Source organism: Tamandua tetradactyla, chromosome 12 (genome assembly GCF_023851605.1).
Source record: "Tamandua tetradactyla isolate mTamTet1 chromosome 12, mTamTet1.pri, whole genome shotgun sequence".
Taxonomy (NCBI): Eukaryota; Metazoa; Chordata; class Mammalia; order Pilosa; family Myrmecophagidae; genus Tamandua; species Tamandua tetradactyla.
In genome coordinates, this window is record NC_135338.1 from 31,204,824 (window position 1) to 31,228,885 (window position 24,062).

At 45.2% G+C, this 24,062-nt stretch overlaps 1 protein-coding gene across 5 annotated transcripts in view; it reads right to left on the reverse strand.

Annotated features, from left to right (window-relative positions):
- Positions 1-6,541: 6,541 nt before the first annotated feature.
- Positions 6,542-24,062, reverse strand: part of DPF3 (double PHD fingers 3) — a 345,195-nt gene continuing 327,674 nt past the window's right edge. For 3 of the 5 annotated variants that reach the window (XM_077122963.1, XM_077122962.1, XM_077122964.1), the window contains 3 exons: positions 23,085-23,197; positions 11,167-11,248; positions 6,542-10,654 (listed from right to left, as the gene is read on the reverse strand). In XM_077122963.1, the coding sequence (XP_076979078.1) occupies positions 10,584-10,654; positions 11,167-11,248; positions 23,085-23,197 (266 nt within the window). In that variant the 3' untranslated portion in view covers positions 6,542-10,583. Of the gene's footprint in view, positions 10,655-11,166; positions 11,249-23,084; positions 23,198-24,062 lie in introns of those variants that run through there. The other 2 variants (XM_077122960.1, XR_013160349.1) reach the window with 2 other exon arrangements.

The window sequence follows — 24,062 nt, forward strand, 5'->3', positions numbered from 1 at the left end:
TTTTAAAGCCTTTTATTTGTGTGTGTTCATACACTAAATTGCAGACAAAAGATTAGCTACATAGGTAGTCAATACTGCTAACCAACCACAGAACAAGATCCTAACCACAGCAAGGAGGGGACGGGGCTTGTGACTCCACCTTTGTGAAAACGTGCAAGGGTTCCACAGAGGGGCTGGGCTGTCCAGGGGTCCTGAAGAGAAAGGAGCTCGATGCCCACGTTGCTTTTCATCTTGTTGGCTACAGGTCATGACTTCTCCAAGGCCCCCCTCCCAAGAACCTGGCCAGGATAGGAGGAATTGCCGGCAGGAAAATGGGGGCCCTGGTTCATGAGCAGCCCCTCTGACCAGCCCTCTGAAGGAAGAGCGTTACCTCCGCCTTGGGGCAGATCCTACATCAGAGTCCAAATCCAGATGTGGGCTCTTTTCAACCTATAGGCACCCTGGAGACTTTACAGCACGCCAGCTCTCTGTGAAGTCACAGAACCAGGGTGTCCCCTTAGGGAGGTGGGAGATGGGGCTCAACCTCATCTCCAATACTGAAATACTGAGAGATCTCAATATATCGCCGAGACAGGGCAAAAACATCACATCACTTTTCACATTAGGAGCCACCAAAGAGTGGGAACTTGACACACAGGAGACTGAGAAGGAGGCAGAGCAGAAAGGAGCATCCCCAGGGGGCCAGAGGGCCAGAGTGCTACACACACAGACTGAGACTAAATCACATCACACCTGAAGGAAGAGGCGGGTTAGTGGGGAGGGGCCGCGTTGTGTGTGGCTGTGCCGTGGTTGCCTTCTAAAGATGCCAGAACAAGCCAAATGGAGATATCTTTTTCGGACCACTACACACAACTTCCCAAATCTGTAGCCCTTTTCTCTAACCTCATGAAAGCTGTGTCAACCTCATCCCTGGGCAGTATCTGATGAACCTGAACAGCTCAAGGAAAATTCTAAGTTGTCCGGTCAGCAGGAGGCAATATGGTGCTGGATACCAAGGTCTGATGGGAAAGGAGTTCCAAGGTGATTAAAGGGAAGACTCTTATTTGCAGGCATTTTATCCCTGGAGGCCAACTCTCTTGGCCATTGTTTCATGGCATGGTTTCAGAAGGAGTTGGGTGGAAGGGAAGAGAAAAAGAGACAAGAACGCATTTTGGAATGATGGGGATCTGAAGTCAAAATGACTTCCCTCTCTCGAACCCACACCTGGAAGAAGTGACCCCAAGTTTGCATTCTATCTACAGGTCTAGAGATATACATGAAGCCGTAGTAATAAGAAACCATCAGAACATTTCCAGGGGTCCCCTTCCCACTGTAGCCCCACTCCAGGGGTTGAAAGTTCCTGAAGCTATGAGACATCCAGAGTCTATTCACCAACAGAGGCAGGGCAAGGAAGACTACGTTAACCACTTCTGAAATCCCTCACACGCTTTGGCTCAACCTAAGGGCTTCCTAGCCCTCTGAGGAGTCTGCACAGGCATGAGCTTACTCACGTGGCAGTGAGCGGGCAGCTACTTCTAAGGGATGGCTTCATCCTTCCTACCCCAGGCACGTCCTGCTGCAGCTCCCCTCTAGCCTCTCCTTAAAGAGAAACAAAGGGACTTAGGCAACCAGGAGAAAAAAAAAACAATGTCTTCTGGGTTCCTGGCAGAGATGCTTCATTTTTTTTTTCTTGGCTAGCAGAGGGATAGTATTATGGAAACTGGGCTTTAAAATTGCTCTCGGCCTGAATATACTTGGAAAGGGAGGCACAGAACTGGTGGGGACCTCGTTCTGGCTCTCTCACTAGTCAGCTGTGTGGCAGGGACAAGCCAGCTACCCCTCTAGCTTCTACCTCCTGATTGGTCCGGCCAGCAGCAGGCTGGGAAAGAGTCTGAGCAGCTTGAGTTTCTCCCCCCGAGAGTGCACTTGAGTGAGGTGGAGAGGAGATGCTCTCAGAGCCTCGGATCCCTGGGCCAGCAGAGCCTCTGGCTCTCAAGTCCCCTTGTGGACCCAGTGGGCTTGCGGGCTCAGCATCTGCAGCTGGCTGCCTGTGGGGAGAGGATACAGCCGTCCCCTCACAGTGGGCGGGGTGAAACTGGGTCATTTAAGTCATTCAAAGAAGGCCTGAGGGCTTGGTTCAAAAGAAACTTGCCAACAGACTTTCAAATGGATGGGTGGATCCCACCCAGAAGGCATTTCGGGGGCTCTCGAGCACTTTGAACCTGACTCCTGGCCAAGCATCACCAAAGCCTGGTGTCCCTGATCCTCTCCACAGAGATGGACAAATTTCTGCTTCCTGAGACCCGTGTGCTGACCTAAGACCTAGAAGAGCCTTCCATGGGGTCCCTCCCACAGAAAAGCTGAGGCTGACATCTACCCGTGGGCAGATGCATGCTTTTCTCTCTTCTCAGGCACTTAGCTCGAAAGCAAGCTTGGTACAACATCTTCAGGGAATAGCTAGAAGCTGAAATCTGTGTCACATGCAGAGAAACAAATGGTTTATTCCAATGCTGTCACTATAGAGAATTGGGAGTCTAACGAGCTGAAGAGACCCAGCTAAGGGTTTCACAGGTGCTTGGTGAGCTTGGCAGGTTTACTGGAAACACCTCTGACATCTGGTCCGCATCTTCATGCTGACCAGCTGTGCTGGAAACCTGTCGTGGGGGGTCTCTGTGGGAGTTTGCCAAATCCGTGCACGAGGGCCTGCCCTGCTTCTCTCTCTCTGCTTCCTCTAGTGGGGACTGGACAAGACATTGCGTGGGTCACTGGACCTCTTTGATATGGCTCTGCCAAGTGCACCTCCCTGCCCTCCACCCCAGGAACACAAAAGCAGCATTGGCATGCACAATCTCGGATGCTCTTCAGCCACCTGGCACACTGATTCAGGGTGCATCCTTTCAACACCTTGAATATTAGGGAGCTCGTCTTCTGAGAATAGCCAGGGTTGGGGGAATGAGCTAAAGCAACAGGACCGAGAACATCTGGGTACTTCCTCTCAACCCCCTGAGGGTGGAGATAACTGGATTTTTTGTAGCATGCTCACTCTTTTGATGAGCATGCATCCTAAACAGAGAGACCTAGAGACACATATACCTTCCCTAATGGCACAGTAGTTGACATGTGATCAGGAATCCTTAGGAGAGTTTCATTTTAGGGGTGAAAAGCAACTTGAAGACTGGGCCAGCAGGTGGTTTCCTTTTCCGGCCCCTATGCAACCCAGCACGGTGCCTTGCACATACCGGGCTCTGCAAAGTGTTTTAGTCATTACTAGCCTGCTTAGCAATCACTCAGCAATATGTCCATTTCCCCTCAAAGTAAAAAGGCCCAGGGTGGGTAGACACGGAAGCTGAGAGGTTGTCCACTGGAATGGACATTCCTCCCTTTCCTGGCAGGAGGAGCACAAATGCGCTCTAAGTGGGACAAAATTGGACCATTTATTGCAGAAGAGTGACTGATCTGCGTCCCCAAATGCCACACAGAACAGCTGTGTGAATCAGCCAGGACTCTCTGCCTAACCCTACCTCTCTCCAGCCACCTGCTCCCCACCTCCACTGCTCTGAGATAGATAATCATCCTATATTTTCAGGCTGGAGCTTACCTATTATCTGGCAGCGTTTCTTTTCTTTGTTTTGTTTTGTTTTTGTTTTTGTTTTCGAGTATAATTTAGGTCTCTTCAACCAGATATTGAAACTGTGCATGGGGGGCGTATTTTCTTTTTCTTTTATGCCGCAGTTTTCTTCCCACCACAGGAAAGGGAGAAAGCAGGAAACAGAAGAGAAGAACGAAAGGTTCCAGTGAGGGACAAACATGAAAGGGCAAAATCAATAAAAACCACAACCCCAGTTCTAGCCGTGAAATCTTTGCATCCCCTCGATAGAAACAGGATTGAGACTTTTTATTCACGTCCCCAACTATTGCCGAATGATGACCATAAAGAAGCAGAGGTGAGTGAAGGGGAGGGCCGTGGGGAGTCCTAGAGCCAATGGCTTTCCAAGCACAAAGCTCCCTTTACAACCGCCTGTGGCTGTGCATGGGCTGAGAGCTCAGGGGGTTGGGGCTGGAGACCTAGGAAAGGACGCATCTTGTCTTCCACCTCCTGGGTGAAGGCAGCTTCTCCCTCCCATCCTGGAGCAACCCAAAGGTTCATTTTAGTTCATTAAGTGGAGTGTGTGTATGTGTGTGTTTGTGTGTGTGCACATTCCTGTTCTCATCAATATTAATTATACAATACAAAAAATAGCGATGCTGAGAGGAAAGCAAGCAAGATGTGTTGAGTATAAATATAACCTGGTGGTTTGTGGGGTTGCACTGCTGAGGGAAAACCAGGTCCCCGGGCCTGACCAAGCCTTCCCCATAGCCTACAAATGCCACCCCCAGCCCCGCCCTCACTTCCCCGCCTCTGCAGTCACTGGGTGGGTGCTGTCCTCAAGGCCATTTTCCTTGCCCCCTGAGCTGGAGGTCATTATTAATAATTATATCTGTCAAAGAGGGTTCTGGCTACCTGCCAGCCCAGCCCCTGCCTTCCTCTAACATTCTCGGAGAAATGTCATCTCCGGCACGAATAATCCGTTCCCTTGAGGGGGTGGAAGAAGGGGAACCCCGAAATGTCCCTCCTTCAAGTCCACTTGCCCCATAACCTGAGGCTGGCTCTTGCACAAAGTAGAGTGAGTTGGAACAAGGAGACGGAAACCCAAGAGCCATCCCGGTGCCCTCCGACCCGTTACATCCCCCGCAGCCTCACAGGGCCCTGGGGAGACCCAGGTCTCAGCCAGTGAGATGGCAGCACTGCCAGAGCTCACTCAGAATCCAGAAGAAGGCTTTTCTGGGAACCCACTCGCTTCCCAATCTTCCCTCACACAGGGAACCTCCTGTTCTTTCTTCTGGGAAGCCAACTTGACGAGGAACTGGCAAGCCCCGGATCCCTCCCCCTCAGAGTTTCCTGGAGATGCTTTCTTTGTGCCTCTCTTCCCAGCAAGCAGCCTGGGCTGGAAGTACGCAAAGGGTGCCTGCGGCCTGCCTTCCGGGGAGCGCCTGCTGAGGGGCTCTGGGCTCTGTCCTGCTCACCCAGGGGGGTGGGAAGCACTGATCTTGCCTCCCTCCTTCTCCGTCCCGCCGCCCTCTCACACAGACCAGAGGACCTCCAGCCCTCTTAGAAAGGACCCAGTTTTCCAGTCCTCAAAGCCTGTCCTCAGGCTCTCCCCAGACCCTGGATTACCCATCTGTTCCGCCGCCTCTGCACCCAAGGGCTGGCAGCTGTGGCCTCTGCAGAGAATCACAAACAGACCCTCTGAGCCCTGGAATGTTCAGAAACGGGGGGGGGGGGGGGGGGGGGGGGCAGCCCCAGTCCATGCCAACCACGGAGCCACTGGTAAATCAGGCCCAAGGGTAGTTGGGGTTTGGGTGGAAAGGTGGAGACCTAGAGCAAAGATTAAGTTATCTGTCCCCGGTTCACCCTCCTTGTGGTATCCAGATGAAATTGGGCTAACCTGAGAACCAAAAAGCATCCTTTGGAGGGGGATGGGTAAGACTCCAAAAGGAGTATAACATGCAAGTGGGGCAGGAAACCACATCCACTCTGCTTAGATGATGAAAGGGGCAGGTGCTCCCCTCACTTCACTTCCTTGCTGCCCACACCCTAGAATGGGGTGGGGAGAGCGGGGCATCCCCCTTCCCGACTTCTGGGGCAGCAGGGCCCCCAGACCTATCGCTGCCCACGTCTGCAGGCCAGGAGCTAGCCTGTCCTTTGTTGCTTTCTTTCTCCTCACCAAACCGGGCTGCCCCCCAATTCTAGAACATAAGGAACGTCAGCAGATTATCTTGGAAAATCAGAAGACACCTTTCCCGTGAGAGTGGGGAAATCCATGGAGATCCAGCTGGAGATTTCCTTGACCTCCCCCCTTCTGCCGAGAGGGCCACCCCTCCTGCCTGCTTTCCCCTCACAAGCCTGCCAAGGAGAGACCAGGGCCTCGAGGAAGGGGGACCTGGCTTGATGTCCAGAACTGGCCAAAGATTTGGCTTTAAAAGAAAAAAATCAGATTGTCCAGGATCACGGGTCTGAGAAAAAATGGGTTATGATCTCTTCGTTTCCACCCCATGTCCTCTAATTATTTCTTTCCAGGACATCTAAGAGGAAACCAGTACTGGAGGTTCCTCCCTCTGGTTCTGGCCCCGCCTCGAGTCCCACTCCCCACTCCCTTCCCTTTACTATGCTCAGCCTGCATGAAAGACCCCTGGGTCTCCCCACGGAGACCCTCCTCCTCCATCCAGTCTCCCCTCCCACCCTCTCTCCATCAGGGGACCCCAGCGCACAGCTCCTAGAAAGCCAGGCCTCGGGCGTCTCCACCCCACGAGCCTGAGCTTGGCCCTGGCCAGGGAGCCGACACTGCCCAGGGTTTTGACATCAGGACTCCCTGAGGAGGGGCGGAGGTGGGCAGCAGTGAGAGCGGAGGGGAGGCTGCAGTTGCCCCAGCACGCCCATCGCCGGCTGGGAAGGGGGCTGGGGCTGGGTGGGGGGCGGGGGTGGGGAGCAGTTGGCCCTAGGCGAGCACCCCCCACACACAAACACACACAGGGACTCCCAGAAGAGAGCACGAGCCCCTCTTCTCTACACCCAGAAGCCTGCGGTTGCCGGTAAATCATTCCTCAACAACACAGAAGAGCACAGGTCTCCTAAACTGGTCCCCAAAGGGAACGTAATAACAACCATCTCATTTTTCTTTCTCAAAATACCTGAACTTTTTAAGGGGAGGGTCGAAAGGAATGGTGCCGTTCAAAGCATGGAGACGGCTAACATGAGCTGACTGTAATTCCCCAGGGGACCGTGAAACCATCACTGTGCGCTCTAAACCTCCCCCAGCCTTAAAACCTGTTCTCTTTCCCCAGCTCCGATGGGATCTGCCCTCCCCCACCTCCCACCCACTCACCCACCCACGGCTCTACCGTGCTTCTAGCAGAGGCCTGAGCCTGAGCCATGGGGAAGCAACTGCTCTCAGCTACCTGCCTGGGCTTCCTGGGGATGCGGGCTCCTGCCTTGGGTGCTCTGTGCCGGGCAGGAGTGGATGGGGGTGTTGAGAAGAAAACCCAGAATGCCAATCTTCTATCAGGAGCCTTGCCTCTGTTTCCTCACCAAGTCGCCTGCAACGGATTTTCTACAGGCACAAAAGGCAATGTTTCAGAAATGCCTACAGGACCCAGGATTTCAACCTCCAGCCCCTTCTGAGGTTGGCTGGAGCCACCATCACATAGGAGTGAAATGGAGCAAAGGTGCCCTGGCCGGTTCCGTGGATTTGAGCTGGGAGGCGAGAGCACTGTTATCTGCACTTGGTGGCCTCTCTACAAAATGACAATAGCTGTCACAGAGTGGGAGCCTTCGGCGTGCTAGGATCTCTGCCGGCATTACCTCCAATACTTGCAACAACCTTGCCAATAGGCCATATCCCCCCATCTTACAGGTGGGGAAAATGAGGCTCAGAGAGGTTAAGTAATTTGCCCCAGGTCAACCAGCTTGAAAGTAGCAAAGTTGGGCTTTAAACCAAGTTTAAATTGAATACTTACCTGAATTGAAATTACCCTCTCCTCTAAGCAGCTTTAATCTCATAGAAGAGGACATGTCAAGCAGCTTCATTCTGAAGACCCCAAACCTGGGGGGAATCCTCCATCTCCCATCACAGACCCATGGCACAGTCATGATTTCCTTGGTCATAGCTTTGACCCAGGGGCCCTACCCTCAGACAGCCTGGCCCTCCGTATATAAACTCCCTTTGGTCAGAGAGAAATTCCAAGAAAGCGTCTAACTTTGATGAGCTCACATGGAAACCATTTGGGGGGGACCGCCCTGACATCCTTGGCTCCACAGTGGCTTTCATAAAACATTACGTCTTTTCAGACTCCTAAAGTTGCTATGGAGTAGGCAGGGCAAGCATTATTATCCCCACTTCACAGGTAAGCACACTGAGCTTCAGGGATTCGGGGTGAGTTGCTCAAGGTCACGCAGCTACACAACGGCAAAGGCAAAACTAAAACCCTGAGGGGTCAAGTACACCAGATGATTCTGGCTTGCTCTCTTGGGCTTAAAGAAAGAGACCAATCTGAAGATTGCCAATACCTTCCTTTTTTCAATAAAGAATGTGATGTGTGACTATGGGGACTTCTGTCTGCTTGCAGTGCCCCAACAGGGTCATCTCATCAGTTGGCTTTGTTCTCCCCACCTTCCAGATTGGGACCAATCTGCAGGGAGAATGGGAAAGGGAACTCTGGGGCCTTCCTCATGTCCCTTCCTGAGCCCTGACCACGCCCACGACTGCTGGTGAGCTACAGCTCCCTTCCGTGGCTTGAGAAACTCAATTCCGCCCTCACAGCTCAGCGTGTGGAGCAGACCTGGCTGCAGACGGAACAGGACCACCCTATTATCTGCACAGATGTGGGGAGCAGATTTACACATACCCCAAAAGGACCTGCCAAGTCGGAGAGCCACAATTTTTGATTTCAGATTTGCGTGTGTAAGTTTTAAGCCGTTGTGGCATTTAGGAACATATTGGTGAGGTGTGTTTTGTTTTGCTCTTTTCTAAAATTAAATTGATTTCAAAACCAATAATGAGCCTTTGGGGACACCCCATTTTGGGGTATGTGGGAGGATACAGAGCCAGTCGGGAGAGGATGGCGGCCCCTCTGTAGTGACCGTCCCAGGAGAACAGATGATGTGACCACTTGGCAACTTCCCAAACCCTCCCTGAGCCCCCAGAACACAAAATGGGTTCCCAACCAGCAGGGGGAAGGAAATACCTCTGGAGAAAGGTGAAAATCCCATCTGGACTGGTGCCCTTTAGATGAGATCATTTTGTATGCACTTAATTCACTGGATGGCCACAGGCCTCCGCTGGAGAGTGACCCCCATCTCTTGCCACAGGTTGCTCTGCAAAGGGATGACATGGCTCAGCTCTACGCCAGGCTGCCCTGGGTCCACAGGCCAAGAGCAATTAGCCTGGGGAGAAGCGCTCCTGCCGAGCCAGAGAGCAGACGCTGCGGCCGGGCAGAAGTGGCCCAACTAGCCCACGTCTCCAGGGGCTTCTTCGGGAGCTGAAGGACTAAAAATAACCTTGGCCTTTGTTGTTAGTGGCTGGACCACAGAGATGGAGCTGACTTCAGGGAAACGGAGCATGCGCCAGGGTCCCGCTCACCGAGACCTGCCCTTTGGGCAAATGATTTTTTTCCAGAAATGTGTCAGTTATTGTGCTGCCGCTGCTGCCGCTGCTGCCGCTGCTGCTGAGTTTCAAAGACAGCCCACTCCACTCCAGCCCGCGGGCCGTCTTCCAACAGAGTTCTCGGAATCTGCACCTCCCCATCTCTTTCATCTCAGAACCAGTTTTGAAAACAAGAGTCCAACATGTTTCAGGGAGTTTAGGAGAGGTAGAGCAGCCCTGGAGCTCAGGATTCTGAGTCACTGCCACCCTCTTCAGAAACAATCACATCACCCTAATTATGTGTTTAGGTAGCAATCATCTCTCCCCTGTATGAAAATTTCCAGGGTCGAGTCTCAGCGGACAATGGCAAACAGACACTCTGTGGAAGGAAGAAATCACTTGGGGAAAGAAATTCGTAGTGTCGCCTCAATACTGAAGGGGTTTTCAAAACCATACCCAACCTCTGGATGCTCGAGGGAGCAGACGTCCCCCACCTCCCTGGTGTGTGAGTCCCCCCGAGGAAAGCTGGGCCAGGCTTCTGCACCCTGCTTGGTTGGAAGGCAGCTCCCGAGCATCTTCCTGTGTCCATAGGCTGTGCCTCGTCTCGCCTCAAGGATGCCCCAGCTCTGAAGGTCCAGGAACCACACATAGCCTGGTCCCTTGTAAAACCTCTCCTACCATAATGATAAATACTGACGGGCGTGGGCTGGGCCTCAGTGTTTTCTGCGCTGTTCCCTCCCACCTCTCAGTGCCTCCACTGCCCTCCCCACCACCCCCACCCAGTGTCCTGACACCGTGGACCATGCCATTGGACAACTGTCCACGGGATAAATGTCAGGGGTCCCAGAAAGCAGCTCTTCCCATTCACAGAGACCAAGGACTAAGGTGAGGTTTCTGGGCTCCACCTTCAAGATGGCCTCCAGACTCCAAGTCTAGAAGTTTCCAGTGAGGCTTTGCAATAAATAATACCTTCTCCACAGCCCTTTGTGGCTCTGGTGAGAGTTTGGGATGGAGAGGCTAAGCTGGGGGAGGGGAGGCGGTACAAAGATTTCTTGAAACACAGTAAATAGAAAACACCAAACTACTCGCAAATGACTGATCAGGGGCCACAAAATGGCTACCCTTAAAATGGAAGCCAGCGAGAGGGCCACAGTGCTAGGGTAAAAGTGAGGGGGCTTCCACAGGGTTGGGGTTTTCTTTAACAGTGCAAACTCCTTTGTCAGACATTAGGAGGGGGTGGCTGAAGTAGGGAATCCTGTGGCGTGGGGGTGGGTGGGGGTGGGGGAACAGGTAGACATCATGTCCTCTCCGTTCCACCTGTCTATGTCCCTCTGTGACTCTTTTCCTTAAAGTTGGTCTGTCTGGTTTGAACTGGGCTCTGGGTCAGCCTCTCCAGGAGCAAGTCACATTCTGTGACCTGAGCCTCTAGGCCTGGCAGCCAAAGGCTGAGGCTTTTTCTTTGAGCAGTTCCCAACATAAGTGGCAGCTCCAGCTTCCTACAAGAAAGAAGATGGCGTTAGTAGCAGCTGCCCTCCCGACCCTCAAGCCCCACCCCAGTGGCCAGGGCTTCTTGTGAACCCTGTCTCCTCCTGACTTTCATAATTCAAGGCCAAGCCCCTGTCCCAGAATCATGCTGGAGTCTGTCGCCCAGCAGAAAGTAAGCGCTGCCCGGAAATGCTCAGGGAAGCTTGGCTGAACTGTGGCAAAGAGCACATTCCTTGGCCGTGCCTCTTACCCTAGCCTGGGCCAGCTCCCCTGGAAGCTCACACTTCCAACACCTTCACAGCACTTCTTTTCACAGTGCCTGTGAAACATCTCCTTGGCCCTGGGGTTGAAAATTCTGCTGGTTGAACTGTGCCTCAGTTTCCTCATCTGTAAAATGGTAGCAGTCTTACCTACCTCGTAGGGTTGTGATGATTACATGAAACAAGAACTGGGAAGCCCTGGACACAAGGCCTGCCCCACAGTGAGGGCTCGATAAGTGGTGAAGTGACCTCAGCGCCATTACCTTCTGGGGGCTCAGCCACTGGAGGATTTAAACAGTACATATGATAGCCACGGTCACAGTCGTCACAGAAGAGGAGCTGGTCCTGAAGGAATACAGAGACGGTGGAGAGGAAGAGAGAGAGATTGCATTATTTAGAGCCAAAGGCTGGCCCTCACCTACTCCTCCAGCCTTATAGCCACAGATCAGCCTCCCTGGGTGCGCTCTTGCAGCCACATTTGCAGTCTTTGCTGTCCCTTATACATACCTTGTGCTTTGCCGATTCCTAGAATATTCCTCTCTGCCTCCCCAACTAGACAGACCCTACCCCCTACTTCACAGCTCTGCTCAAATTATACCTCCTCCAAGAGACCTTATTTGACTATCCTGCCCTCCCACACCCATACACACCCTTATTCTGAACTCATTTAGCCAATAGTTCTGCTTCTGTAAGAGCAAAAAACAAATTTTTATGAATTTTTATATTCTCCCATGATGATTGCCAGTGTATAGAAAGTAATTTAAATGTTTGAAATTTCTAACTGAATTCCTCCAGACTTTACTCTTTCCATCTGTGAAATGGGTAACGATAGTACTTGGTGGTAAATGCCTCAGAACCTATTCAGGGTTTCATTCTGTGAATGCAGAGAAATGTAAGCAATGCCACGCTTCAGCTCCCAAAACCCTTGTTGCAGGCTGGAGGCTGGAGCTCACTCAGTGCTGTCCTTCAAAGGACACAGGCCACCTGGGTTTTAGGATAGACCTTTGCTCCTGCAGTTCCCCCTGCCTAGATACTCTCCCAGTCCCTGATGCCACCTCTGCTTGTCCACTTCACATTCATCCTTCAAGTCCTTCAAACGTTTCTTTTCTAATCTTCACTGGAAGTTCACACACACACATACACCTGCCCACATGCATCCCATAGCATTTTCCCCATTCTCATGACATTTAATTGCATTACACTTTATATTACAAAGCCTGGTCATGTGGTAGACATCTACACTCATTTCTTTTCTTGAATAGTTCGTTTGGAAGATGCCTCTTTGGTCCATCCCTTTTCTCTGTTATGGATCATAAGGCCCTTGGAGGGCAGAACCTTGTCTTTCTCATCTCTGCATACCCACTAGAACTTCCTCGGACATGGTAGCTACTCAACTAGTGTTTGTGACCTAGTCCCTCTGCCCCAAGTTCAACCCAGTTCTATTGCATGATCCTTGAACCTGCTTGGAGGTCAAGATGGGCAGCTTTTAGGAAATTTAATACAAAATTAATTTTTATATCAAATCTCACCTTGGCTCCCACCAGGGAAGAAGTTCTGCTTTTTTTCAGGCTCTATTAAAGTCCTAGGGCCAGTTTCGACAAGTTCTGCTCTACTCCTGATCATGGGGCTCCCTCATTCAAAGAAGGTCAGCTCCAGGGTCAGAAGGGATAGAACCTAATTCATCTTTATAGTCTTGGCATTTACTAAGCATCTGATGAAGATTTACTGTGTCTACAGGCTGGCTCATGTCCTGAGAACTTGGCTTTGCTTCTTCCTCTTCTAGCTGACCCACAGAAGATCTGAAAGGCATTTTAGGTAATGACTCATGAAAGTGGGAAATTAGTTTCTAACACGGTTGCTAAATAAAATGTCTATAGGCTCTAGGCTGCTGATGCACATATAGGATGGGCAACCTCAAAGGTGGGGACTTGCACACATAAGGAATATATGCCCCAATCAAAAGGCTTCAAAATCAACTTATTTATGGCTAACCAAAAAAAAAATGACTTTAGTCCAAAGGCCACAAGTTGTAGCTTTTGTGTGTAAAACTGTAATTGCTATTGTTCTTCCCCAGGCCAAATCCCTTTCTGCCTTTCTTGTTGCCCAACTGGTCCCTTTCGATCCAATTTCCTAAGAAGAATTTTTTCTTCTCCCCACTCCTCCACCTTCTTAAGGAAGAAACATTCTCTGTCTCTCCTACTGCACCTGCTCAGTTTTGACAGTAAGAATAAGCTTGGTGGTTCACCTTTTGTACATTACCCCAATTTTTGCCTGGATCTTTTAAGAGCCTCTGAAAAGAGGAGTGGAAGTGCTCTCTGTCTCTGGGCTTCTGATTACAACTACCTGCAATAAAACTGCCAAAGACCTTACCAGCTATGACTTAATACCCTCCCCACCACCACCACCCACGTCACCTCCCAACCTCAACCAAGGTCAACTTCTTATGTCCAAAGCAGGCAGGTGAGGCATCTCTGGGATTCAGAGGGGCCTCCTCTTCCTTCCTTCAACAAATACTTAACAAATTAGGGCTAGCTGTGTGACAGGTATTGTCTCAAAAGACTCTATAGTATATTGTCAGAGGCAGCTGAGGAACCAGGCCGTCAGAGACCAGTGGGGTAAGTACATGGATGTTTGGGGTACATAGACCCAAGGGAGCTGAGAAGGTTCCCCAGAAGAGGTTGTATCTAAGTTTCTTCTGTGGGAGAAACAGGAGTTTCCCAGGTAAGGAAGAAGAATAAAAATATGCCAGACAGTGGGAGCAAAGGAAAGAAAGGAAAAAAGAGGTAGCCCAGGTGGCTAGGGTTGTAAGCAAACAATAAGGCAGAAGAGATGACGAAAGTCCTTTTTGACATGCTAAGAACTTTCAATGGGGCAATAGGGAGCTTCTGAAGAGTTATAAGCAGGTGAGTGACACGATCAGATTTGTAGTTTAGAAAGGTCACACTAGCTGTTGTGTAAGAATAGATAACCAAGTGGGAATGCCGTGGAGTTAGTTGGAACTCAGGAGAGAGGCATGAGATATGGACATGGTATTATCAGTGATTCGATGGCAGTGGAGGTTCTGGGAGAGGAAATCCAGAGAGCGTGTGAGAGCAGTTCTTTTTTGGTTCCTTTGTTTTTTGTTTTTGGCATGGGCAGGCTCTGGGACGCAAACCCAGGTTTCCGGCATGGCAGGCAAGAATTCTGCCACTGAGCCACCCTTGTACCACCCAGCCGAGAGCAGTAGTTTTTGAACTGGTGCTCATAGAGAGGTGTCTACGGATCCCTTGAAATTACACGCACAATCTCGAGTGTAGGTAGAAATGTACACTTTTCTGAGGAAGGAGCAAATGCATTTTTCTGAAATGTCAAGGATCCAAAAGAGGTTACTGAGAAGAGGGCAGAGAATAAGCCCTGAGGCAACACCAACTTTAAGGAACAGGCAGAGAAAAAGAGAATCAGCAAAGCAGGAGCCGGAGAGAAAGGGTGAAAAACGAAGACAATGTGGATGATACCATTTTTCACGGCATTTTTGTCAGAGCCAAGGAAAGCTATATGATAACATGATTTAGGGGTAATACGAGGCTAATCAAATTAGGGTGAAGACAGGAAACAAGGAGAAACATGTCAAAAATAGTGCTGATAATACCCTAAAGACATTAATAAGTCACACAGTCTGACACAAGAAATGCAAAAATGTAGAACACCTGACTTGGACTTTCCCAAAGGGAAACCAGACCTCTGTGGGTTTAAATGCATTTTAGAGGTTTGTCATTGTTTAATATCACATTCTGTTCTTTTCTATCTGCTGCTCAGGGGCATTGCCTGACAAAACCACCAAGGAGCCCCAGCTCAACCCAACCCCCATGAAAAGCACAATTGAAGGACCTCTTAATCCCAAACACCCAAGAAACAGAGGGCACCTGTGTCTACAGTCCCAGTAGAATGGGAATCCCACTTGGGAACATGTCGAGTGAATCCCTGACAATGTAAGAGGAACCGTATTGCTTGGTTAGCCTCACTCCCTGCCTCTTCAGAGGGCTCTGACGTCAACTAAAAACTTCATTAGCATTACTAGTAAAGCCAAAGACTAGAGTCGTGTCCATTGATAAGGGACTGGTTGAACAAACTAATGAAGAACTCTATAGCTGTGACCAAAAAAGAGAAATATGTCTATGTATTCCTGTAAAGTAATCCCCAATATACATTACTCAGTGAAAAAAAGCTAGGTGGCAAAAACATGTGTAGTCTACCTCATTTACCTAAGAAAATGGATGATATGGATACATACACACATATATATGCTTGCATTTAAACAAAATGGAAGCTAGGCATAAAAAACTTTAAACTCTATAGGCAGAGTATGACATACAGGAACTAAGGATACAAGCTAGATTTCTTTGAGTGCACTGGTGTTTTTGTTTGTTCGTTTGTTTGTTTTTGTATATATGAATCCAAAACCATGTAAACATTTTGCATGGTCATAAAATAAAATTTAAATTTGAAAATATCTCTAAAACCAAAAATTAATTAAACTAACCATGTATCCAATTGGTAGCATAACCACACAGAGAAAAACCATTTCAAGTGACTTTTAAAATCAATAATTTGATGGTACACCCTTAGTAAAATATGTAAAAACAAAAATGAATACAAAAATATGCACATTAAACTCTTTTCAGTAATCATATTGTTGGTGGTAGCATTGCTATTTATATATATATATATATATATATATATATTTTTTTTTTTTTTCTTTTTACATGGGCAGGCACCGGGAATTGAACCCAGGTCCTTGGGCATGGCAGGTAAGCATTCTTACCTGCTGAGCCACCGTGGCCCACCCACTATTTATATTCTGAGACAGGTGTATGTGTATTGTAGAACAATCAACTGAGTAATTATGTTTGAGAAGTGAGAATTCTGACATAGCAGAAAGGAGATATGGGTGTGAGGTTGATTAGGTTAAGTAAAAACCCTCTAGTGCTGGGTATAAATTGGAAGGGTCAGTATGAATTCATAGCGTATTTTATCTTTAAGACAAACAGAAGATATTTTCTAGCTGTGTCCATTGAAAAGGCCCTAAAACAACAATTAATCCAGGAAAAATTAGCACCCCTAGTACCTATACTGTGTTCTCTATATTCCATTGTCCATTGAAAGGAACCAGATGTACTTGGAGAAATGGCTGAGTCCTGGTCTGGGGCATGAAATGTGCACTTATATTGGCATATTAGAAAGCAAGGAAGCTTTCAAATACTATTAGGATATGTCAAAAAGACTTGAGAGCCAACCCGAATATGTTCCCATGGCTAAAAATTTGAACAGTAAAAAATGGAAACAAAATCAGATATGTTTATATCCATGGGATCATAAAGACACTATTTTAAAAAATCTTATTGGTCACCTTTGGAAGATACAAGAGAAACATCCCATTTATTATTATTGTTTTGAAATAATTTTTGACTTAGAAAAAAGTTGCAAAAATGGTACAGAGAGTTTCTGTGTACACTTTACTCAGTTTCCCCTAATGTCAACATCTTACATTTCCATAGTTCAATCGTTGAAAGCAGGAAGCCAGTATTGGTATGGTTCTATTAAGTAATCGGCAGACCGTATTTGAATTTTGTCAGTTTCCCCACTTAAGTCCCTTTTCCCAGGATCTGATTCAGGATCCCACATTACATTTGGTTGTCATGTCTTCTTAGTGTCCCTTTAATCTGTGGCAGTTTCCTCGGTCCTTTGTCTTTCATGTATTTGAAATTTGGGAAGAGTCCAGGTCAGTGATTTTGTAGAATGTCCCTCAATTTGGATTGGTCCTGTGTTTTCTCATGAGAAGATTGAGGCTATGCATATTTGGCAAGAATAGCCTCAATGCAGCATATGAGAGGATAATTGATACCTTATTACTTATTAATATAATATTAATATTATATTATGTTAATAATATACCTTATTACTAGTAGTATTAACTTTCATCACATAGTTAAGCTAGTGTCTGCCAGATTTCTCCAACTTAAAGTTACTGTTTTTCCCTTTGTAATTCATAAGCATCTTGTGAGGAGTTACTCTGAGATTGTACAAATATCTGATTTCTCATAATAGTTTTGTCCACTAGTTTAGCACCAGTTAATGGTTCTTGCTTACAATAGCTGTAACTGTAGTCTTTGCCTAATGGTAATTTTCTATTTCTCTTTTGCCTCTTACATTTATTAATTGGAATTCTGCTGTAAAGAAGAGTTGTCTGTTTATCCACATTTATTTATTCTATCATTTATCAGCACAGATATTTCTTTTATTCCTCGGATTATAACAAATACTATCATGACTTCCTTTGTTGCCCAGATTTGGCCATTAGAAGTTCTTCCCAGTTTGCCCCTGTGCCCTTTAGATATACCCCATCATTTCTTAAGTGCTTCTTTATTATCTGGCATTACAAGATGTCCCAGCCTTCTTTTTTATTTCCTCTGCCCTATCCCTGGCATTAGCCATTTCTCCAAGGATGGCTGGTTCCTGTTACTAGAGAACAGTATTAAAAACTAGTAACTGGGTTTACTGCCCTCCCCTCTTTGTGGGACATGACTCCCAGGGGTATAAATCTCCCTGGCAATGTGGGACAGAAATCCCAAATAAGCAAGGACCTGGCATCAAGGAATTGAGAAAGCCTTCTTGACCAAAAGGGGGAAGAGAGATATGAGACAAAACAAAGTGTCAGTGGCTGAGTGATTTCAAAGAGAGTCAAGAGGTTATCCTGAAGGTTATTTTTATGCATTATATAGATATCCCTTTTAAGTTTATGGTGTAGTAGAGTGGCTGGAGGGAAGTACCTGAAATTGTTGAGCTATGTTCCAGTAGCCTTGATTCTTGAAGATGATTGTATAACTATATAACTTTTACAATGTGACTATGGGATTATGAAAACATTGTCTATTGCTCCTTTCATCCAGGGTATGGATGGATGAGTGAAAAAAAAAGGATGAAAATTAAATAAATAATAGGGGGAACAAAGGGTAAAATAAATTGGGTAGATGGAAATACTAGTATCAATGAGGGGGAGGGGTAAGGATTAGGGTATATATGGGTTTTTTCTTTTTTCCTTTTCTGGAGTGATGCAAATGTTTTTAAAAAATGATCATGGTGATGAATACACAACTATGTGATGATACTGTGAGTCACTGATCATATACCATGTAAGGAATGTTTGTGTGTTAAGATTCATCAATAAAAAGATTTTAAAAACAAAAAACTAGTAACTGGGCACTGTGTACACTCATTGCCTCTAGGTTATCATTGCTTCTAGGTATCCACAGCACACGGAGCTAAGAAACAAATGTATGTGGAGCTACACGTGCATACATATATATTTATTTCTCTTATTCTCCACGTTTGTATGTGTATGCATATATAAAACCATGAATTCATACTGATACCCCCTATTCCAAGCCAACACCACAGGTTTCAGCCTAGTTTTCCCTCTTTCTTTGGGTATTCTCTCTGTGACACTGAGGAATCTGATTATCACTGTTCACAATATAGACAGTTATTTGTTCAAGCCTACTTTCTCTACTGCTGTTCAACATTGTGGTTTCAGTATTAAAAATTCATATCTGTGATAAACAAATTTACTAATTAGAGTACAATATTTGTGTACAGTTATTTCTGTCTTTAGCCTTTCACTACACAATCAAAATACCGTTTTCCAAAGTTACTAAGGTTCCTTCTTTCCTATCCCAATCTTCCGTGTGGCTCTGTTCTCTATTTATATTACAATTCAGTTCATTTGTGACTATTTGTATTCTATTTTAGGTCCTCCCCTCCCCCGCCCATAACCTGGTTGATTTTAAGTATCTATTTAACTTGAGGGACATGTGAAAGGTTGCCTTGGTTCTAAGAGTCAGAGCTGTACAGAAAGGGATTCTCAGAGAAGTGTCACACACCCCTTATTCCTACTATCCCATTCCAATTCCCCCATTCTTTCTACCCCATTCCCACTCACCCACTGTAGATAACCAATATTGTTAGTTTCTGGTTTAACCTTTACTACTTTTGCACAAGCGTATCTCCTTTCTTACAAGAAGGGCAGCATACTATAAATATTCTTTTGCACTTTGATTTTTTTCACTTAATGATATATCCTGGAAATCACACCATATTAATTCATAGAGAGCTTCCTCATTCATTCTTTACAGCTGCATAGTACTCCATTGCATGGCTGCACCGTCGTTTATTCAACCATTTTTCTATGTATGGGCATTTAGATCATTTCCATTATTTTGTGATTGTAAACAAAGCTATAATGGCCAACTTTGTGTATAAGTATTCCCATAAGGTTAGGGGTATATCTTCAGATAGATTCCTAGGAGTGGGATTGCTGAGTCAAAAGCTAGGTATGTAAATAGTTTTATTAGGTATTGTCATATTTCCCTGCAGAAGAGTCTTACCACTTTGTTTTCCTACCAACAATATTTGAAGGTACAAGTTTTCCCACAGCTTCATCCACAGGGTGTGTTGTCATATTCTCAATTTTTGCCAATTTGATGTGTAAGAAGTGGTATCTCAGTTTTGTTTTAATTTAACTTTCTTTAATTATGAACATTTTTTTCCCAAATGTTTAAGAGCTATTTTTATATCTTTTTGTAAATTGTCTTTCATGTCATTTTCATGTTTTTTGGATAGGTTTTTCATCCTTTATACCTAAATTTTTAGGACTTCTTTGTATATTAGGCATATTAACCCTTTGTCTGTGGTACATGCTACAAATATTTTCTCCCAATTTTTCAGTTGTCTTTAACTTTGACTATGCTGTTTTTTACCATGCCAAATTTTGCATAGTCAAACATTTTCTTTTATTTCCTCTGGATTTTGCATCATAGTTAGAAAGCCTTTTTGTACATTTAGGTTAAAGAAGGAGCTACCAATGGATTCTCAGGTGCATGTTTTTATGTATTACATTAAGATGCCTAATCCATTTAGAAGTTATTCTTATACTAATATGAGACACAGATCTAATTTTATCTTCTTCCAAATGACTACCCAATGCCTCAGCACCATTTACTTAAAAGTGCATCTTCACCCTAGTAATATCAGATGCAACATTTATCCTATACTAAAGTTCCATAAAGTTCCATGAAGTTCCTAGGAGAGAAAATGGGCATAAACCCTACTTGGGTCTATTTATGGGTGCTCTGTTCTATTTCAACTGGCCTGTTTGTCTATTCATGCACAGGTACCACGCAGTTTTAATTATAGCAACTTAAATATGTTGTCCTTTCTGGTAGGCATGGTCACCCTCATAGTTTGTTGTTTGTTGGTATAGCTTATTCCTAACTTTATTTGGATTGATTTAAATTTGTAAATTATTTTAGGAAGACCTGACTTCTTTATAAATTCAAGTCATTCTATTCAAGATTACAGTGTGCCTTTCCATTTGTTTATTGTTATCTTTTCAAAAGTACTGTAAAATTTTCTTCATACAGGCTTTGCACATTTGTTATTAAATTTATTCCTAAGTATTTCTTCTTTCTTACTTTTACAAATGGAGTTATACCCTCTAATTGGTTATTGTCTGTGTATACAAACGCTATTAATATGTTAATTTTATATCATGCTACCTTTTATGTTTGAGTTAGCTTTATCAATGATTCTCAAGGGTTTTCCAGATATGCACTCATATAATATGCAAATAGAGCATTTTATTTCTTTGTTACTCATTCCCATGCCTCTGATTGATTTCTCCTAATTGCATTAGCTAAAGAACAATGCTGAATAACAGTAGCGATAGTGGGCATCCATGCCCCATCCTGATCCTAATGGAAAGGACACTAGTGTTTCCCCATTAAATAAGATAAACTGGCTGAGTTCCACCGTATAAATATTTTTGTGTGTGTTAACAAATTCTCATTTTATGGAGTGATTTTTTATTAAGAAAGGGTGTTGAAACACCCTGCTATTTTTGAAAACTGATAAACCAAGGGAAAGAATCAACTATTTATTTCTGCCTTGTCTATATAATCTACACCTGAGGATATCACATAGGTGGTTAAAAATGTTTCTCTTTAAGAATTACTCCAGCTGACAAAGAAGGAATTATAGAAGAAGACTATCACCATTTTGCAACCCTAAAAAATATCAATCTCAGTCGATGATTATTGACAGTTGCTAATGCCGCAAAAGGAGAGACACCAAACACCTCATACTTCCTGGTGGAAGTATATACCACCATCTATGAAATAGTCTTGCCAAAACATGTATCTTTATATACACTATAAATTTATAGGTTTTATATATTATATATAAGTTTCTTGAATCTGATCAAGTCTTACCTCTAACTACCAATTTACAAGAAATACAAGAGACAGAGGAAAATGTCAAACACCACAGAGATACAGTCAGTAAAACACAGTCATGGGAAATGCTACTGAACAAATGATTTATTTCTTCAATGAAAAATTCAAAGGGAAAAAAGAAAGAGAGTGAAATGATGGGACAAACCTAATATTAAAAGAAACTTTAAAGACATATCATCAATTGCAATGTATGGGCTTTACTGGATCCCCATTCAAATAAACAAGTCGTAACAAAAAATATTTAAGACAACCAAATCAATAGGCTGAGCCCTTGATCTTGGGGTTTGCCCCTATGAAACTTATTCCTGCAAAGGATAGCCTAAGCCTACTTATAATTATGCCTAAGAGTCACCCCCAGAGAACCTCTTTTGTTGCTCAGATGTGGCCTCTCTCTCTCTAAGCCAATTTGGGAGGTGAACTCACTACCCTCCTTCCTACATGGGACATGAGTCCCAGGGATATAAATCTCTCTGGCAACATGGGACAGAAATCCCTGGGACTCCCGGGTCAAGAAGGTTTTCTCATGGGGCTGAGAAGAAGGCTGAGAAAGCCTTCTTGACCAAAAGTGGGAAGAGTTAAATGAGACGAGTTTCAGTGGCTGACAGATTTCAAACAGAGTTGAGAGGTTATCCTGAAGGTTATGCTTATGCATTATATAGATATCCCTTTTTAGTTTATGGTGTATTGGAGTGGCTGGAGGGAAGTACCTGAAACTGCTGAGCTGTGTTCCAGTAGCCTTGATTCTTGAAGACGATTGTATAACTATGTAGCTTTTACAATGTGACTGTGTGATTGTGAAAACCTTGTGCCTGATGTTCCCTTTATCTAAGCTTGGACAGATGAGTTTTAAAAAAGTGGATAAAAAATAAATAATAAGGGGGATAAGTGATAAAATAAATTGGGTAGATTGAAATTCTAGTGGTTAATGAGAGGGAGGAGTAAGGGGTATGGAATGTATGAGGTTTTTTTTTGGCGATGCATACACAACTATGTGATGATATTAGGAGCCACTGATTATATCATGTATGGACAGTGTGTGTGTGAAGATTTATCAATAAATATATATATATATATATAAAGAAACTTTAAAGACATATCAACTAATTGCAATATATGGGTCTTATTGGATTCCCATTCAAATAAACAAGCTGTAACAAAAAATATTTGTAAGACAATTGAGGAAATATGCATGCTGACTGGATATTTGATTATACTAAATAATTACTGGAGTTTTTTAGCTATTTAAATTTTCGTTATTTTGTTAAAAAGCAAGTCTTATCTTTCTAAGATAAATGCAAAGTATTTGTAGGTGAAATGATATTACGATGGGGATTATGTGGGAGGAGGTGGTGATATTTATGAAACACGATTGGAAAAACACTGATCAATATTCAATTGGCGATGTTGTACGTCCTTATTATTCTTTCTACCTTTGTATATGTTTGAAATTTTCCATAACAAAGGGTGTTTTTATAATTCTGCATTTATTATATTTATAACATTTATACTAAATGAGATCATGCACTCAACACATCCCAACCATAAGCAGAAGTCACCATTGTCAATCATCAAACCTTGAGAGATAATGGCCAGGGAGCTCCCAAGTGCCAGGGTAAAGGGCAAAAAGCCAGGAAGGCAGCCTCTGGTCATCACCTCCTGCATCCCTCTCCACAAACACAAAGAGCACCCAAGGTCCCTATTCTGTAAGGATCCTGAAGGCCCTGGGGGCAAAGAGCAAGGGAACTGATATTTTCCCCAGGAGCCCCACGATGAGAGTCCTGCCTTCCTCTCCACTCCTCAAAGAACTTCCAACCCCTGGCATTTCTCCCTCCCACCAAGGAAAGCCCCAAGCTCACATCATTTTCCGAGGTCCCACAGAGGATGCAGGATTTGCACTCTATGCATTGCCACTTGTAGGTCTTGACAGCTTCGGTCATGTTCAGGGTGAACTGCAGGCAGGTTGGGTGACCTAAAGGAAGTCAGAAACAGCAGCATTAGGGCAAGTCTGGCCTGCCGCCCCTCAACATCACTAACCAAAACACACTTATGCCCAACTGGAGGAGTTAGCAGGAGCAAGGAGAAAAATTGGGGGCCTGAATGGGGCCCTACCTACACTCCTCACCATCCTTTCCCCTGTTACATCAGGTCAAGTGCCAAGAGGAGAAAAGAAGTATGAATCCTCTTGCTGGGGATAGATGCCATCCAAATCACCTTGCCCTGATAGCCATATCTCCCCATATATGTTGCTAGTTGATGAGTATGGAAAACAAATATCCGAGAAAACCAGAAAGGAAATTCAAAGCACATAGCAAAAAGCAGCACCATAGGAGACACACTATTAGCTCCAAAGCCCCAGCATCAGTTGTGGCAGAAGCAACACATAAGAGCTATTTGGCAGCTAGAAGAAAAAATGAAAAATCATGGAACTGTAACAGATACAAACTTTAAAATCTGTTCTATAACTACTTGTTAAAATGTACTTGGAAATTAAAAAAAAAAGTTTTAAAAGAGCTATTTGGAGCTGGACCTTCTGATCCAAAAAGTTTTTCACACCCCCCTGGAGTACAGGGGAGGAGGTCAGATGGATTGTGTTAAGTTTTCAGGGACAGTGTTCAGGGGCAATATGAGGCATTGCACTGTTATCTAGAGTATCCATGACTGTAAGCCTAGCAAAAGTCCAAATCCTGAAGAGTAAGCAGGATTATAGAAGGAAGTGGCTGAACAGGGAAGGGTGAAGAAGTGGAGCATCACAGCACAGAAAACACAATGGCCAGGTCTACCTGAAGGTGTTGTCACGGGTTCAAGTATCAATTAGTCAAGCCAATAGCAAGATC